This window comes from Aquarana catesbeiana, linkage group LG07, assembly GCF_042186555.1.
Source record: "Aquarana catesbeiana isolate 2022-GZ linkage group LG07, ASM4218655v1, whole genome shotgun sequence".
Taxonomy (NCBI): domain Eukaryota; kingdom Metazoa; phylum Chordata; class Amphibia; order Anura; family Ranidae; genus Aquarana; species Aquarana catesbeiana.
The window spans coordinates 103,635,243-103,652,650 of record NC_133330.1 but is presented as its reverse complement, the minus strand read 5'-3'; the positions used below and the strand labels follow the sequence as shown (position 1 = coordinate 103,652,650).

Below are 17,408 nucleotides of genomic sequence, written 5' to 3'. Positions count from 1 at the left end.
GTCGGACCTTTGCTGTCGAAAAGTCCGCTCGTGTGTACACGGCACTAGAGTGCCTATTAGACATGATTGATGCTGAAATGTATCCAACGGGTATTTACATTATGGTAACCAGGTTATTATACTTAGCTAGAAAGCTAATTGCCTGACTTTGGATGCCATCTACAGTGCCTACCAAGACACAGTGGGTTGCTTATGTTAACTCCCTCTTACTTAGAGAACAGCTAGCTTATCGCCATCAAAATTTGTCAGAGAAGTTTAATCTCATTTGGCAACATTGATTAGATAACCCTAGTCTTGCTCCACCGCAGATAATGATGGATAGACTGTTACAACTTTAAACCCACCAAAAGTTTTAATAGTTTTGTTTGCACTTGGGATTTTCTTTTTTCTTATATCCGAAAGTAAAAAAAAAATGTTAACCTGTATAAAATGTCCATCAACAAGCTCTGGTTGTTTTGTTTGTGTTTTCTTTTTGTTTTTTCAAAAAAAAGAAAAATAATCTCCATATGAGCTGAATATAATATGACTTTTTTTTATTTTTGTGGCTTTTGTACACCGTATGTGCTCTTGGTTGTTTTGTATATTTCTCTCTTTGAATGTACAGTCACTGTATGACATTATTAATAAAAAGTTTGGATTTGAAAAAACTAAATATTATTAGGTGAAGTTGTATGTCTTCCAGAGCTTCATTACTTACGGGTGATGACTGAAACTTTTAAATACATTGAGGGGGTGAATAAGGTTCAGGAGGGAAGGATTTTCAATATAAAGCCATGATCAAGAACATGCGGACATGACCTTAAACTGCAGGAGGAAAGTTCAAAACTAATCTTAGAAAGTATTATTTTACCAAAAGAATAGCTGATGCTTGGGATAGACTTCCAGCAGAGGTAGTGAGTCAGTCAACAGTAAATGGATTCAGACTTGCTTGGGACAAACAGAGATCTACACTCTACACTCAGATGAAAAAAGTGAAAAAAAAAACAAAACAAATGCATATACATAAAAAAATGGGGCCAACTTGATGGACCACTTGGTCTTTTTCCTGCTGTCACTCTTCTGAGAACATTGTGGGGAACTGCACATTTAAAATACATATGCTGTAATCTAACTGTAGGATCCGCATCAAATGGCAGGGATCTTACTATAATGGTCCAAGTATAGATAGAAGTGATAACATAAGATTGTATGACAACTGGAATAACCAAGATATACACGTGTATATATATATATATATATATATATATATATATATATATATATATATATATATATATATATAAATTATGTGTGTGAACATGCACACATCAATGTATTAAAACATATGGTCCATGAATAGTCCATGATGTTGTTTGACCAGCACCTGAAGGCAGCACCCTGAAGCAGTGGACTCTGTATTGGAATAGGAACAGAGGGGCGCCAGACTGAGTGCAGTATTAATCATAGATTTAATAAAAAACAAGTACAGTAAAACCTTGGATTGTGAGCATAATTCGTTCCGGAAACATGCTTGTAATCCAAAGCACTTGTATATCAATGCGAATTTGCCCATAAGAAAAAATGGAATCTCAGATGATTCGTTCCACAACCATTTTTTCATAGGTCTTTCGGTTTATAGTCCATATAAAAAGATTATAGCAATGTGATAGGTTGTGTAACCATAAAAAGTTCATCCACAAATGGAAGCCTCCACAAGGGGATTGGAAGCAAAATCCAGCAGGAGCTACAGAGTATAAAAGAGAAGAGAGGCCACTCTAAGTGTAGCAATATGGTTACATTTAATGAAGGTACAACATTTAGCAACTCACATGGTTGATGATTAAAAGAGGCACATCTAATGCCCCGTACACACGGTCGGACTTTGTTCGGACATTCCGACAACAAAATCCTAGGATTTTTTCCGATGGATGTTGGCTCAAACTTGTCTTGCATACACATGGTCACACAAAGTTGTCGGAAAATCCAATCGTTCTGAACGCGGTGACGTAAAAAACGTACGTCAGGACTATAAACGGGGCAGTGGCCAATAGCTTTCATCTCTTTATTATTTATTTATGCGTGGCACTTTGTCCGTCGGATTTGTGTACACACGATCGGAATTTCCGACAACGGATTTTGTTGTCGGAAAATTTTATATCCTGCTCTCAAACTTTCTGTGTCGGAAAATCCGATGGAAAATGTGTGATGGAGCCCACACACGGTCGGAATTTCCGACAACAAGGTCCTATCACACATTTTCCGTCGGAAAATCTGACCGTGTGTACGGGGCATAAGTATGCAGGCATCCGGGGTAAAGCTGTCCACATAGACCATCCTCAGCACCGCCGGCTCTCACTGCTGTCAGTCTGCAATCATGACCGGGAAGACTACCCTGCAGTAGAGTGATCTGAAAGAAAGGCTTGAGCCGCTCGTGGAGCGCAGCATGTAAGGGATGACGTCGATGGCGGTGCAGAGGATGGTCTATCTATGTGGACAGCTTTACACCGGATGCCTGCATACTTAGATGTGCCTCTTTTAATCATCAACCATGTGAGTTGCTAAATGTTTTAACTTCATTAAATGTAACCATATTGTTACACTTAGAGGCGCCTCTCTTCTCTTTTATACTCAGTTTTGACGTGACGCTACTTGCATATCAAGACATCGCTTGTATATCATATATATGTAAGTCAAAATGTATTAAAAATGTTTGCTTTTCTTGCAAAACGCTCTCAAAACAAATTACTCTCAATCCAAGGTTTTGCTGTAGTAACTCACAATTACGAGTAAGATCAGCATATTTGATGTAAATCGCCAGTCTTGGGAATTCTGGAAATTGTCCTAATAGCCTTGACAGCCTGGGGCACAGGTGGTATAATGCAATGGATCCAAGAACAGCTGTGATTGGCTGTTCCTTGCTTCCTGCTTCCTGGTTCCTGGCCCGTTCTTGGATCCATTGCATTATGCCATCTGTGCCCCAGGCTGTCAAGGCTATTAGGACGATTTCCAGAATTCCCAGGACTGGCGATTTTCATCACATATGCTGATCTTACTAATCCCAATTGTGAGTTACTACTTATTTTTTATTAAATCTATGATTAATACTGCACTCAGTCTGGCGCCCCTCTGTTCCTATAGCTTAAGGATCTTACCTACTTTTATTCTTCCAAAGAGTAACAGAAAATCTAATGGGAAACAGATCTGGCAGTATACAGCATGATGATAGTAACAGATCTGCCCAGGTTCCCAGGACAGTATGTATTAGCAGCTAATGTTGGCACAGGTGGGCTGCCTCCTTTCAACCTATAGTCTCTGATGAGATGCCTAAGTGTTCTTACTGTATTGTGTTACCTTTTTAGCATCATTAATTGGCTGAGATATGTAGCATGTGGAGACAGAGCCTAAAGACTTGTATACACAGGCATTTTTTTTCATGTGAACAAGTTTAACTCTCCATACAGATCAATGTGAATGTAATAATAATGTAATAAAATAATGTATGGTAATATGAAGCACTTTTGAATGTAGCGTTTATTTATGCAGAACATTAGATCTAAATGCAGGCTTCCTTACACTGGCACAAAAAAGTCTCTGGAACCTCAACTGGTACTAAGCAATTTGATTATATTGGGGGGAAATTTCAATAAAGCTGCTGTGGCACTTTTCTGCACCAAATACAAAATAAAATACAGACAGTTAGTATCTAATGAAAGTGGAGTTAATTAAGACCAATTCTCTTTTGGTCTACAGGGACAGCTTTTGCATAAGTGGCGCAACATGCACCAAATTCAAGAAGTATAATTTCTAGACAGGTACATGAATTTGGCACATTCTGCTTCACTTTTAGAACATGTGAGACACTTTTGCAAAATCTGTCTGTGCCAGTCCTTATGAATTCCAGGGATTGTACTGTGTATGGCCAGCTTAAAGGATAAGTTCACATTTGGGAACATGTAATATGTTCCCCCCCTTTTTTCGGTGGAACATATAACATGTTCCCAATGTTGCAGCCACTGCCCAATCCCCCCCCCTTCCCTGTGACAGCAGTATGGGGAGAAGTTCCCCATGCTAGCTGTCACTTCTTTCTGAAATCAGCACGGCTGTGCGGGGCTCCGCCCACATGGCAGTGTCATTCATCCACACAGCTCTATGTGTGAATGAACTACAATCCCTGACACCCTTTGCAGCTGTCGGCTTGTATTTCGGGATGTACAGGCACCCAGTTACACTGACAGATCTGCAGGAGGTCCGCATGGCACCAGCAATCTGCTGATCGTTGGTTCAATGCTTTACAGGCTCCAATAAATAAATAAATAAATTAACATTTCTTTCACCTGCAAAAAATGTGCATTTTTTTTTTTTTAATGAACTTATCGTTTTAAATGTTTCCAATCATTGCTGTGTTTCCATTAGTTCAAGTAACAAACCCCAAATGTTTTGACCATTTTTCCTTGTTAACATTTGCTTATTTACCTGCTTCTTGCTTTCTCAGTTTCTACAAAAGCATGGAAATGATGCAGCCAAAGCAATATATGAGGCGTATGTTCCTGTGTATTTCTACAGACCCACACATCTAGACTGCCAGTAAGCAAACTGATCCTGTGACTTTATGAATGTCCCATCTGTTGTCAAGCAGAACATTCCCACAATATCTTATCATCCACTTATTTCCTTATCTTACTACTTGTTCTCTAGGCTTCTATTACTCTTTTGGTTTTCCTGTTATCATTTAATTGTTACATTATTGTTAATGTTTCTCTCATATGTTAACTTTTCCTTGTTTACAGCGTGTTGCGAGAGCAGTGGATACGAGCTAAATATGAACGTAAAGAATTCATGAAAAAGGAAAGTTCGGATGGCCTTCCCAAAGGTAAGAAGGCATGTGGGGGGGGGGAGTGGAGTTGGATAAACCGCAAATACACATAAATACTAAAATTGATTGTGATTTTAAAGAACTTGATGTATTTCTCCTGGAAGGTGTGATGATGAAAATATCATTAGCAAAACCAAAGAATGATATTTCAGAAATGCCATGAATTGAACATGCCATGGGATCATTTTTTGTATTTTACTCTTATGTTTATCTCATTTTTTTTTTTCATAATAAAATTTTATTGAAAGATGTGACACTATGACGGTAATAATAACACTTGCTAACATTTAAATGGGTAAGATATAACCTCCACAAATTAATAGTGACAACATGCAATCTTCTCCCTCAACAACTGCATAACACAAAGTTGAATAGTTGTACAATGACAAAGTGTTTACCATCAAGGCCATCTTTTCCCAATTAAGGGAAATCCAAAAAAAACAACAAAAAAAGGGGAAAAAACAAAAGGGAGCTGGGGTTCGACAAGGAATAACTTCCGAAAAAACAGATATCGGTTATTCCATGGCGTTTGACTGTTAAGGTCAACCAGACATGACTTTTGAACACGAGATACCAGTATTTATTTATCTCATAAAAGGCAATAGCAGGGGAGAATCAAAAAACTGCACCCACGGGGTCCATACTTCCCTAAACTTGGAGTTGTTTTTGTTAACTATAGCAGCCATCTCCTCCATACGCATAGTATAGTTCACTTCCACTACCCATTCCCGATTTCCAATTTCTGAGTATCAGAGCTCTACCTGCCATCAGCAAGAATCTAAATATTCAATTTTAATAGATTTAATTGATCCCGGGATCATGGAAAGAAGGGCGACTTCTGGGGACTCCGGCCATATCTTGTATTAAATCAGGTTAAGGGAGTCTCCAAACAAGACATTCAGATGAGATAATAGATCCAAATCTTTGTAAAAGAATATTAGGTGCTTTATTCATACACTGCAGGGAAGAGACACAACACACACCAATATCCAGCTCTACCAGGCCGAATAAAGAAAGAAGGAAGTGTCTCTGACTTACAAACATCAAGTTTAACAATATATACTTATGAATATGCATAAGGTCTAGGCGTATTATAGGTGTGACTGTATAGTTTAGTCCAGTCAGCATTCATATCTTCTTAACAGCAAGGGAACAGTTAAGTAGGTAGTTACATCGTGTGATTAGCAAAAAAAGAGATTTCAGCCGTGTGTCATCACAGGCGTTCCTTAGTTTCGTTTCTTGGGAAACAAGCCATCTAAGAAGGAAACAAACAAACCAAGCATATTATAAATTCTTAAAGTGACAGTCTATATATATATATATATATATATATATATATATATATATATATACAGTGTATAAATATATATATATAATCAACATTATCAGACCCCTATGATTCTACTCACTTGCCTGTAATTAAATATTTATTACATATTATAGGACCAGCCACCTACAGTATATTTCGTATGCCTTATTCAGTAATATAACATCTCACTGCACTTTATATGGGTAGGCAGACATTTATTCTTTTTTAATCATGTAGGGAATTCTTAACTGATCTCGATGAGAATCACCTGACAATACGATAAAGCCCATGCCCTTTCATTATCTCCTTTCCTCTTTTTTTCTAAGAAAAATAAAAGTTTGACAGTAGTACTCTTTCTATATTTAAGTGTTTATGTGAATGTAGGCCTGCAGTGTCAAGAACCAATGCATTGAGGAATATGTTACTCACTCCAGGTGACATCACTGAGCCAACTGTTGCTTTAACACTGTTTCATCAGATCTGGTGACCCGTCAGAATGTGTAACGGAAGTGACATTACTTACTACACCCCGCACTTGCCCACAGTAAGGATAGAGTGGGAAGGGGGCAAGCGGACATCTTGTTACACCCATCGTAGTTTTGCATTTTACACATATTTTTAACTGTGAACTGAGGTTATATAGTGAAATACAGTACTTAGAACTCCGTGTGACTGTTTAGATGTTGAATTTTAAAAGCAGCAGCAAGCCTGCTGATCTCATGGGTTTGCTAATCTGACAGAACTTCGCTGCTTTTAAAATTCGACATCTAAACTGTCAGATGGAGTTCTAAGTACTGTATTTCACTATATAACCTCAGTTTACAGTTAAAAATAAGTGTGTAATGCAAAACTCCGGTGGGTGTAACTGTTGTAATATGTTGGTAGTAATATGTTGCTTTTGCATATATCACTACAGTAACAAGATGTCCGCTTTCCCCCTTCTTAGTGTATCCTTACTGTGGGCAAGTGTGGGGTGTAGCAAAATGGGGGTGATGAAACGTCACTTCCTTTACACATTCTGACGGGTCATCAAATCTGACAAAACACACACAGGAAGTTGGAAGCACCTGTGTAAGCTATGGCTCTGCCAATCTGTAACTTACTTTCTTCAGCTCCTGAGAACCTAATGAAGTGATGGGGAAGTTAAATTTTGAGAAGTATATGTGTCTGTGGAGGTAAATGTTAAAGGGAACTTGTTGCTTTGCTCTGCATGGGCACATCACATATTTACTTTAAAATTAACTTGTCAAAACACAGACAATTCAAGCCGTTCATGAAAAAATGCAACAGCACATGTTACTTTAAGGGTGTATGCAAATCTTGCCTTTTACTCACTTTCCTGTTTCTGTCTGTGTTTCGGGCCGCACACCTGGATAGCTGTGAATTCAGGAGCAGCGGCTGTGTCCATGTAGCCACTGCATCACAGTTAACATTAATGGGACTGTCTGCACAGGGATGCATGGAACATCTGTGCATTCCTATGTGGGCAAACACAGCCCTGGCATACGTGTACGCGGTAATTAGCCAATGTGAAAGTTCTCAAGATGGATTTTTATATGAGCTCAAGATATAAATATAAATTTATCTTTATGTATTTCTAATTCTATACAAAGAACTTTCCTCTCATTCACTTATTCATCTGGAGGATTCATTAACTTTCATTCACAGTTTGAACATCCTGATCATTCATCTTATATACCCCCTTGACTGCTCCTGTTGTACTGCTGCTTCACATGTGACTTGCAAATCTGCGCATACATTTCTGAATCCCCTTAAGTCTGTTCTCACACAATAGTGTGCTCGGTGATTGGTCAGTCATGTCTGGGATTACAGATTTTTATACCTTTCTCTGTTGGTGGCCTGGTATGTCCTGACCTTTGCTGGCACAAAGTCAATGGGGTCAATTTACTAAAGGCAAATAGGCTTTTCAATTTGCAAGGGAATTATCCTCAGAGCTGAGTGGATATGGTGAAATTTCACTTTGCAAACAATAACTATGCTTAATTATGATCGAATGATGAAAGTTAGCAGACCTTCCCCTCATTCACTAAAGTCTGGGGAAGCTTCCCTTACATAGGTGTGCGCAGCCTATTGCATTAGGGTGTGCACCCCCAAAACTCAAACACATTTGCATGTGTATATATACTGACGGTGTCAGTAGGGAAGAGATTGCTTGCTGTAGTTTTTATTTTTTACAATTTTTTACTTTATCTTAAAACATTTTTGGAGCCTTTAGGGGTCTTTGGTGAAATATTAGGGGTCGTAACAGGGGAAATCTGCACCACATGGGGTGATTAGGGTGTGCCCAGGCACACCTGGCACACCCTGTGCGCACGCCTATGTTCCCTTACATGGTGAACACTTGGGTTGATTTACTAAAATTGAAGCACGTAGCATCTGGTTGAGGCTGTGCATGGTAGCCAATCAGCTTCTAACTTCAGCTTGTTTAGTTAAACTTTGACAATAAAACCTGGAAACTGATTGGTTTCTATGCAGAGCTGCACCTGACTTTGCACTGTCCAGTCTTAGTAAATCCCCCTCCCCCATTTACCTGTAGTAAATCAACCCCTCTGTCCCCACTTCTTTTTGTTGGGTTTAAGTTTCAGCTTGTTGGATTGACCTTTTATGACCCTCTGGCTTGTCTTGACTATTCACCCATTCATGTGCACTCTGCTGGCTAGACTTTTAGCTTGAACTTGACTGTACTACAGGTACTGCTTGATTTCCCTGGTTCTGAACTTTACATGTGTTGACTGTCCTTCCATAGCCCCTGTTGTCTTTTAACAATTAGATTTGATAATCCAGCACACAAGAACCTTAGGTTATCCGAGAATGAACTATACAAATAAGTCTTCCCCAAATACTGACTGCTACAGGTGAAGATCATTGCAGCCATGGCCACCCGAACAGTGGTCAACCTTAGGATCATCTGATTGCTCTGACATCCTCTGCTTATATTCATGTTTCATCTTATGCTCAATTTGAAATGTCCATGTTTGTGACAAAGTGTTTTTTAAGCATGGCACGTGTAAATGCTGGAACAGGATATTAGCAGTATGATGGTTTGTGTCTCTTGCAGTGGAATGTTATCAACCTAAAATCGTTTGACAAACTGAAACTTGATGTTAACAGAACTATTATGTTTCCTTGCAGGAGTGAAGGAGGGGACCTTATTGAAGCGTGGACGAGATAACGGCCAGTATTTTGCAAGAAGATTTGTCCTTACATTGCTAGATGGCACTTTAAAATACTTCATAAAAGCAGATGTGAGCAACTTCTAAACATCAGAAAAAATAGGACTAGTGATGTTTTAGCTAGTTTCTTTTAAAATGGACACTGATTTACTGTACCAATGAAAATAAATGCCTACCTATGTCAACAGCATAATTTCGCTCGATACTCACCCATTTGTAATGTCAACATTTCTCTCATCATCATGGTCACTAGCATCAGGGTCGGTGCCACCATAAGGCAGTTTAGGTTGCTGCCTGAGGGCGACAGGGTGGCGGGGTGGTAAATTCCATTCCTGGAGAGGAGTCCCGGCGAATCCAGGAGCAAAACCAAATGTCGGAACTTGGCTCCAGTCACTTACAGGTAGGGCGCGGCTAGTGTGGGCACCAGTGTCACCTACCCTGCAGCTTTTGCGGGGTGTTTGGAGTCCCACATGGTGTGATCTGCGCTCTGCAGTCTGCATGGCACCCAGCATCTCTGCCCAGTCCCCACCCACTGGCCGCCTTTCACACTATAGAGCACACTGAACCCGTCCCCTTCAAGCTGATATGAGGTCTGTGATAAAAACACAATGTAGATGACACTTGCGGGAAGGGGTTGGGGGAGGACTTGGAGAGAAAACGCATGGAAGGAGGGTGAGGCAGACACGCTGAAACTAAGTGATGGGGGGGGGGGGAGGGGGGAATACGAGGAGACTGTTTGTCCTAGGGGGCGCTTTGGGAGAAGTGGGGACTTGTGCTAGTAGGGGGAATGGATATGAAATCTGCCCCCCCCCCCAGCACAAGTCCTCTCTTCTCCCAAAACTCCCTCTAGTACATACAGTGTCCTCTTACCCCCCCCCCCCCCGAAGTCAAAAAGATTCTGGCTTCTTCGTAGGGAGCACATTGGCATTTAGGACCCTGGGCACCCCGTTAGAGATACAGGGCAATTGCCCGAGGCGCTCACATTAGTGCCCCCCTGCCAGGCAAGTTAGTAGAGCCAGGTTGCAGAAGTCTTTTTGGCATTGGACTCCAGAACTCCAGGGCCAGTTCACACCATGAATCGCACAGGAACACACTGTGCATTCCTGTGTGATTTACATGAGTTCCAGGTGCAGGGCAATTTCAGCCCATTCGCTTGAATGGGCTGAAATCGTATCAGACTGCACCAGTAGTTCTAAGATTCACAGGAACCAGATCACATAGTACAACTGTACCATACAATCTGCTGAAGGCAAATGCATTACACTTGCAACCAGTGTTTGGGGTGTCATTAACATTGACACTCACTGCAAATCGAAACTGCAGTGCGTTTTGGACTTGCGGTGCAGGAAGCGCACATGGAAAACAGGTTTCCCGCACTGCATGCTGGTGTGAACTGGCCCTGGATTTGCAGGCTTTTGTTCTTTTGTTCCCACAAAAAGCAGGACAGTTGGGAAGTATTGATGATTGATTTGTATTAGAAGGGGGGAGGTCTTGTACTGGGAAGGGGGATTTGGGTGGGGGGATTTTTGACAGAACTGGGCAACGGACTTGTGCTGGTGTGGGGGATTGGGTGAGGAAGAGGATTTGGGGGTGGTGTATTTGTGCTCGGATGAGGATTTGTGTTGGGAGGGGGTATTTAGCAGGTGGAAGATTTGTGCTGGGAAGGGGGATCTAGGGGAGAGAATTTGTGCTAGAAATGGGAAAAAGATTTACACTGGGAGGAAGATCTGTGCTAGAAGGAGGATTGGGGGGGATTTGTTTTGCTGGGAGGGATTTGTTGTGCTGGAAAGGGGGATTGGGGGAAAAGAGGATTTGTGCTTGGGGGGATTTGGAGAGGGGGTATTGGGTGGGAGAGGCTTTGTACTGGAATAGGGGGTTGTGCTTGGAGGGAGGATTTGGGGGGTGGAAGCAGTGTTGCCAACCTACCAGATTGAAACTTACTGACAAGACACCCAAAATTTACTGGCAAAAGCCAAGTTTTTACTGGCATTTCCAAAAGTTACAGTTGTGTAAATTTCTGCATTTCGGCTACAAATAAGTACAATATGCAATTAGCAATGTGATTAGGTAGATATTAAGGCAAAAAGCATATTTCTTATTTTACTCTCAGTTTAGTAAGTAAGTGGCTCAGGGACAGGAAATTCGAATGGGCGACACACGCCCATGAAATGGACGCTCACAGTGTCACTCACAGCAGTGTGCCGCAGCACAGATCACTGACACGTCCCATCCTGAGTCACAGTGACATTCTCTCTTCACGCCAGGTGGTCCTCTCAGTCCCCTCCAGTCCAAACAGCACCGACAGTCCTGCTCCCAGCTTGCCTTCCTCCCATCCCACAGACCCACACACGAGGTTCTGGTCGCTCCCTTGCACCATGACATCACACGACACGCTCAGGCACCGCCTCCACCAGATCTGCCCCCCACCAGTACCACCTGAACACACTGTAGCAGGCACTTAGATGGCTCCGGACCCGAGCTGCACATGCCCAGTTCCGAACCAAGTGTCACAGCCATATTTTTTTTACTGGCAACCTTTTTCTCTTACTGGCATTTACTGGCAGGAGAAAAGTGCCAGTTTTTTACTGGCTGCCAGTAAAAATACTGGCGGTTGGCAACACTGGGTGGAAGAGGATTTATTCTGAGAGGGGTATTGGAGGGGAAGAGAATTTATGCTGGGAGGGAATGAGGATTGGTGTTGGGAAGGGGAATTGAGAGGTGTGGGGATAAGTGCTAGGATGAGGAAGAAGGGGGGGTTGTGCTGGGACTGGGGATTTGGATAGCCTGGATTCTTTCTTTCTTTTGGGGGGGGGAGGAGCGAATGAGTGTGGATTTTTGCTGAAAGGGTGAAGTTGGGGAGGGTGTGATTTTGTACTCTCCTTACCGCTACACTCTGTGTTACACACTCCTGTCCCCTGCATTCTGTGCATTACAAACTCCTGTACCCTACATTCTGTACATTACACACTCCTGTCCCCTACTTTCTGTGCATTACACACTCCTGTCTCCTGCATTCTGTGCATTAAACCCCTGTCTCCTGCATTCTGTGCATTAAACCCCTGTCCCCTGCATTCTGTGCATAACACTTCTGTCCCCTGCATTCTATGCATTACACACTTGTGTCCCCTGCATTCTGTGCATTACACATCTGTCCCCTGCTTTCTGCACATTACACACTCCTGTCCCCTGTGCATTACACTACTATTCCCTGCATTCTGTGCATAACACCCCTGTCTCCCGCATTCTGTGCATTACACTCCTGTCCACTGCATTCTGTGCATTATGACTAAGGCCTTATAGGCTGAAACGCGTCAACTGACTTAATCTGTGCATTACACTCCTGTTCCCTGCTTTCTGTGCATTACACGCCTGTCTCCTGCATTCTGTGCATTGCACTCCTGTTCCCTGCATTCTGTGCATAACACCCCTGTCCCATGCATTCTGTGCATTACACTCCTGTCTCCTGCTTTCTGTGTTGGGAGGTATGCATTCCCCAAAGCTGCGCCCTCTCTTCAACCGGCACAACATGGATGTTTTAGTTTGCCTCACCTGCCAGCTGCCCCGTAGCCAGTGTGGGGAATGCATAACTATACCCCCTCATTACAAACTGTTGTTTAGTGCCAGTTCAGCATAGCTGAAATCTTCAATGCTGTGTGCTGTCCTTCTCGCTGTGCTCCATCACAACATAAAGGAGGTACCAGCGAGGCTGTAGACAGTGGGGGGGGGGGGGGGGCACACCAAAATGCACCTTCGCCTGTGTAGACAAAAATCCTTGCACCGGCCCTGACTAGCATTATATTAGATTGGCTAAAAGATAGAATGAACAAGTTATATTAGCTACTATTGGTTGCAGATCTACTCCATTGTGCAGTAACTTCAATGGTTGCTACCCGAGATAAGTGCTTTGGCAAAGTGCTTGACTTTATTTGCAACTTGAACCAGAGGTTTCACAACCTTAAAATATAAAGCTTAAACTTCAGCTTTATACTAGAAGTTCTGTACATGTCTGTGTTTATTCTGAATCTTCATTGGCATCACACAACACCCACATATAGAACCCATAACATATAAGTTCTTTAAAGTTAAAGGATTTTTAGAAAGGTATCTATATTCCTAGTTATCATGCAAGACACCTGTTAAAGGAAACCTGTACAACAAGCAATATGGATGCCATTGATTACCTCCTGAAAATGCCAGTTGGCTAGCTGTCTCTAGTATGGTTTCTACAATGAACAATGTCAGCTGCATAAATAGGAATGCCAAACACAACTGAATGCTGTTTTTCACCTTCACCTTCTTTAGATACAATGGATAAAATGCATTAAATGTACAAATAACTTGCTTAACAAATACGAATCAATGTGCTGCATTCCTTTAACTTTCATCTGTCTTAATTTTTAGGCCAAGGAACCAAAAGCTGTAATTAAAATTGACAGTATTAATGCCACTTTTCAGCCAGAAAAAATGAAACAAAATAATGGCTTACAGATCACATACATAAAGGATAACAGGACCAGAAATATGTTTGTGTACCACAATCATGGACAGGTAAAATTTTATTTTTGAAGATTTTTAATTATGCAGACTGGGTACTTTAGCTACTGCAGTGACTTAATGTCATAATTGCTTGACATAACATAGGAGCTGTACAAAACATGCATTGTTTTCAATTGATCATCTGACACATTAATTTGCATCATGAGAAGGACTAATAAAGCACAACTACTCCATAGCTCTACAGGAAGCAAAGCCTGCATATGTAGTGAGAAAATAAGGCTGTCCCTGTGCACATTCACTACCGTGCAAAGGTCTTAAGCTGGGTACACGCAGACTGAAAATGGTTGATTCATCAGGAACCGGCTGACTTTTTTAGCCCATATGTAGAGCTCCTCATCTGACAGAAGCATCTAACAAGCATGCTGGAAAACCAGCATCCGATCAGTGCTTGCAGCCAATAGCTGCAAGCACTGATCACTGTGTTCTGGCAGGGGAGCCAGTGGACACAGTATTTCCAAGGACATAGTTGAATATACAGCTACATAAACAGGTAGGAGTCTGCTATAAAGTTTTTTGTTAAAGTCCTTGCAATGTACATAGATCACCCAGAGGGGTTTGTTTCTTTCTCAACAAAATTGGAGTTACTCTTTAAATATATTTTTGCTTTTGCAGGAAATTGTTAGCTGGTTTAATGCTATCCGCGCTGCACAGTTTCATTATATGAAAGTGGCATTTCCCATAGCTACTGACAAAGAGGTAAGTGAGAAAAATAATGTCATCAGGTACATTGCAAATTCAGACATGCAGCTTTTTTTTGTGAAAGGGCTCTTTTATCTGATAGGATTTTGAGCATGACAGCACAGATATGGCAAGCTTTACAGGGGTTAATTTACTAAAGGCCAATTGACTGTGCACTTTGAAAAGTGCAGTTGCTCCACAGTTTAGTAAATGAGGTAAAGCTTCACTTTGCAAAGAATACCCAATTACGTGCAAGGAAAATATAAAAAATTGCATTTTTGCTAGCACATGATTGGATGATGGAAGTCAGAGCTTTTCATCTCTGGCGCAACTGCTCTTGTAGAGTGCAACTGAACTTTGCAACGTGCACAGTGTATTTGTCTTTAGTAAATCAACCCCATTGTGTCTCTAAGTTAAAACTAGCCATACACAAGCTGGACCAGGTAACAATCTCACTTCCTGACAATGGCAAAATCAATAAAAAATGAAAAAAATCCAGGGGCACTTGACAAAGGATTAGACCTGACATAAAGCCATCTGGAGTGGATGGTGATACAATTAGGTATCACTTAAAAAACATAATTTTCTCTTCATAGTTCATTTGACAAAAAAAAAAAGTTTCAGGTAAAAAGAGAGGCACACAATTACAACCACCAAACATTAAAATTGGCCAAAGATAGAAATTCAGCCAGCTCATCAGGAACCATTCGAAATATGATGATGTATGGCTGTCCCCAATTGACAGATGTCACAAGTTAGATCGACTTCTGTCATATGGGAGTGTTGGAAAACTTTTGTCGATAAGCGGCTGCAGCTGCTGATCAGTGTATTCTGTTAGCAGAGGAGTCCCACTGTCAGAATACAATGTCCCTGTGGTGGTGGTGGTGGGGGAGGGGGGAGTCCTATATCCATCTGGCTTGTGTAGATGGAGGAATCTGTCGCTGATCTGGCAGCCCCCTAGGCTGATTGGAAAAAAAAATATAGCCAGCTTAAAGTGGGTTCCACCCAAATTTTGAACAATATCTGTATGTATTCTCTTCCTTGCCTAGATGCTGACATGCCGTTTAAAAAAATTTAAATCGCCGTAATTACCTTTTATTTTTCTATTCTTCTTTGCACTTCCTGGTTCTCCTCCCGTGGGAGTAGGCGTGTTTCTAGCCTCTCCCAGACTCCTGGGAGCTAGTCTCAGGCTTCCCAGGATGCCACTGAGCAGGAACGAGTGGTGAATGCTGGGAGCACAGCATTCACCGCATCCAGGAAATAAATGCTTGTGGGCTTCAAATGCCCACAATGAAGATGGAAACCGCCTGCAGTGAATAATATAAGTTATTCTTTCCGACGAAATCTGACACAGGCGGACATATTACACACAATATGTGAGTATGTAATGCTGAGAAGAAAAGTTTGTGAATTAACTCAAAAAAAAAAAAAGCGATAGATAGGTGGACCCCCGCTTTGAAGTCAGCTAGAATCCTAATGATTCATTAACACATCCAAAGTATTTCAATATGTGTGTTTTCATTGAAGTTATTATGTTCAGCTCAAGTGTGAAGCAAATAGAAACAGAGAAGAGTTAGATTTAAAGGAGAACTATGATTATTCTTTAACATTTTATTTTATTTCCCAGAGGACCAAATGCCCTTAGCACTTGGTCCTGTAATGACTGGTGGCCTCATTGTTCCCAAAACACACCTGGCTGTAGTCCCACTCCCTTTTGAAGCCCAAATAATGGGAGCCCTGCCCACTGATGAATCATTAGTGCTGCTTATTCATTCATAATAGTAAAAGATAATTTTTAGAGCTTTGGCTTTATGTAATGCACGATTTCTCAACCAGGGTTCAATGGAGCCCTATGGTTCCTCCAGAGGTTGCTAGGGGTTCCTTGAGCAATTTCTGCTTCTCAGATAAGTTCCCACAGACACCATTGATCTTTTTAGCTATCTGTAAGGGGGTAATTCTTCCTAATGACCAAAAGCTTAAGGAGCATTCTTCTCACTGACCATCACACTAGTGTATCATGAGTTGTAGATACCAAAAGTTCCCTGAGACCGGAAAGTTATTTCAAGGGTCCCTCTGTATTGAAAAAGTTGAGAAAGGCTGATGTATCTGCCAATGCCCTATTGTGTACATTCAACCGCAGATACATTACACACAGCATGAACAAGAAGCACTGATTGACCACTCAGAACTGCAATAAAATGTATTGTGGTGCATGCATTACTGCATTTCAGCCTGGTGTGAACAGGCTCCTATTCTCAGAACTGGATGGACAGAAATAAAAATCCTTTGACAGTTCAAACAGTTTCCCTATATGTATTTCATTTGTATATTAATCTGTTTGCCTTGAGTTCAGTTTGATCAAAAGAAATAGATTAGGAAGCATATAATACTTTTGCTACTGTGTTATAGCTTAGTTTTGTATTTCTAGGTGGCCCTTTAACCACTTGCCAACCGCCTACCGAACTTTTACTGCAGCAGGTTGGCTCTATTGCGCGAAACTATGTACCTGTATGTCTTTTCCTGCAATAGACACTGGGGGGCACGCGTGCGCCACCGGAGCCGAGATTCCGCACTGATTGGACACAGGGAATGCCAATCAGCGTGTCCAGCGGACCCGATGTCCGCCGGCCACCCGCGATCATTCCCCAGAGAGGCAGAACAGGGAAGAAGATAGAGATCGGTGTTCATGCTTAGAAATCCCTGTCTTCATCCAGTCAGAGCAACCCCCACACAGTTAGCAAGCACCAGCTAGGCATACATTTAACCCATTGATCGTCCCTGATCTTGACCCCTTACCTGCCAGTGTCATTAGCACAGT

At 41.6% G+C, this 17,408-nt stretch overlaps 1 protein-coding gene across 1 annotated transcript in view; it reads left to right on the top strand.

Annotated features, from left to right (window-relative positions):
• The window catches only part of LOC141103215 (arf-GAP with dual PH domain-containing protein 1-like), an 88,201-nt gene that overhangs the window by 39,021 nt on the left and 31,772 nt on the right, over positions 1-17,408 (top strand). Inside the window, exons 3-7 of the mRNA XM_073592557.1 lie at positions 4,472-4,563; positions 4,767-4,849; positions 9,315-9,427; positions 13,757-13,903; positions 14,525-14,608. Coding sequence (XP_073448658.1) covers positions 4,472-4,563; positions 4,767-4,849; positions 9,315-9,427; positions 13,757-13,903; positions 14,525-14,608 — 519 coding nt within the window. The remainder of the gene's footprint in view (positions 1-4,471; positions 4,564-4,766; positions 4,850-9,314; positions 9,428-13,756; positions 13,904-14,524; positions 14,609-17,408) is intronic.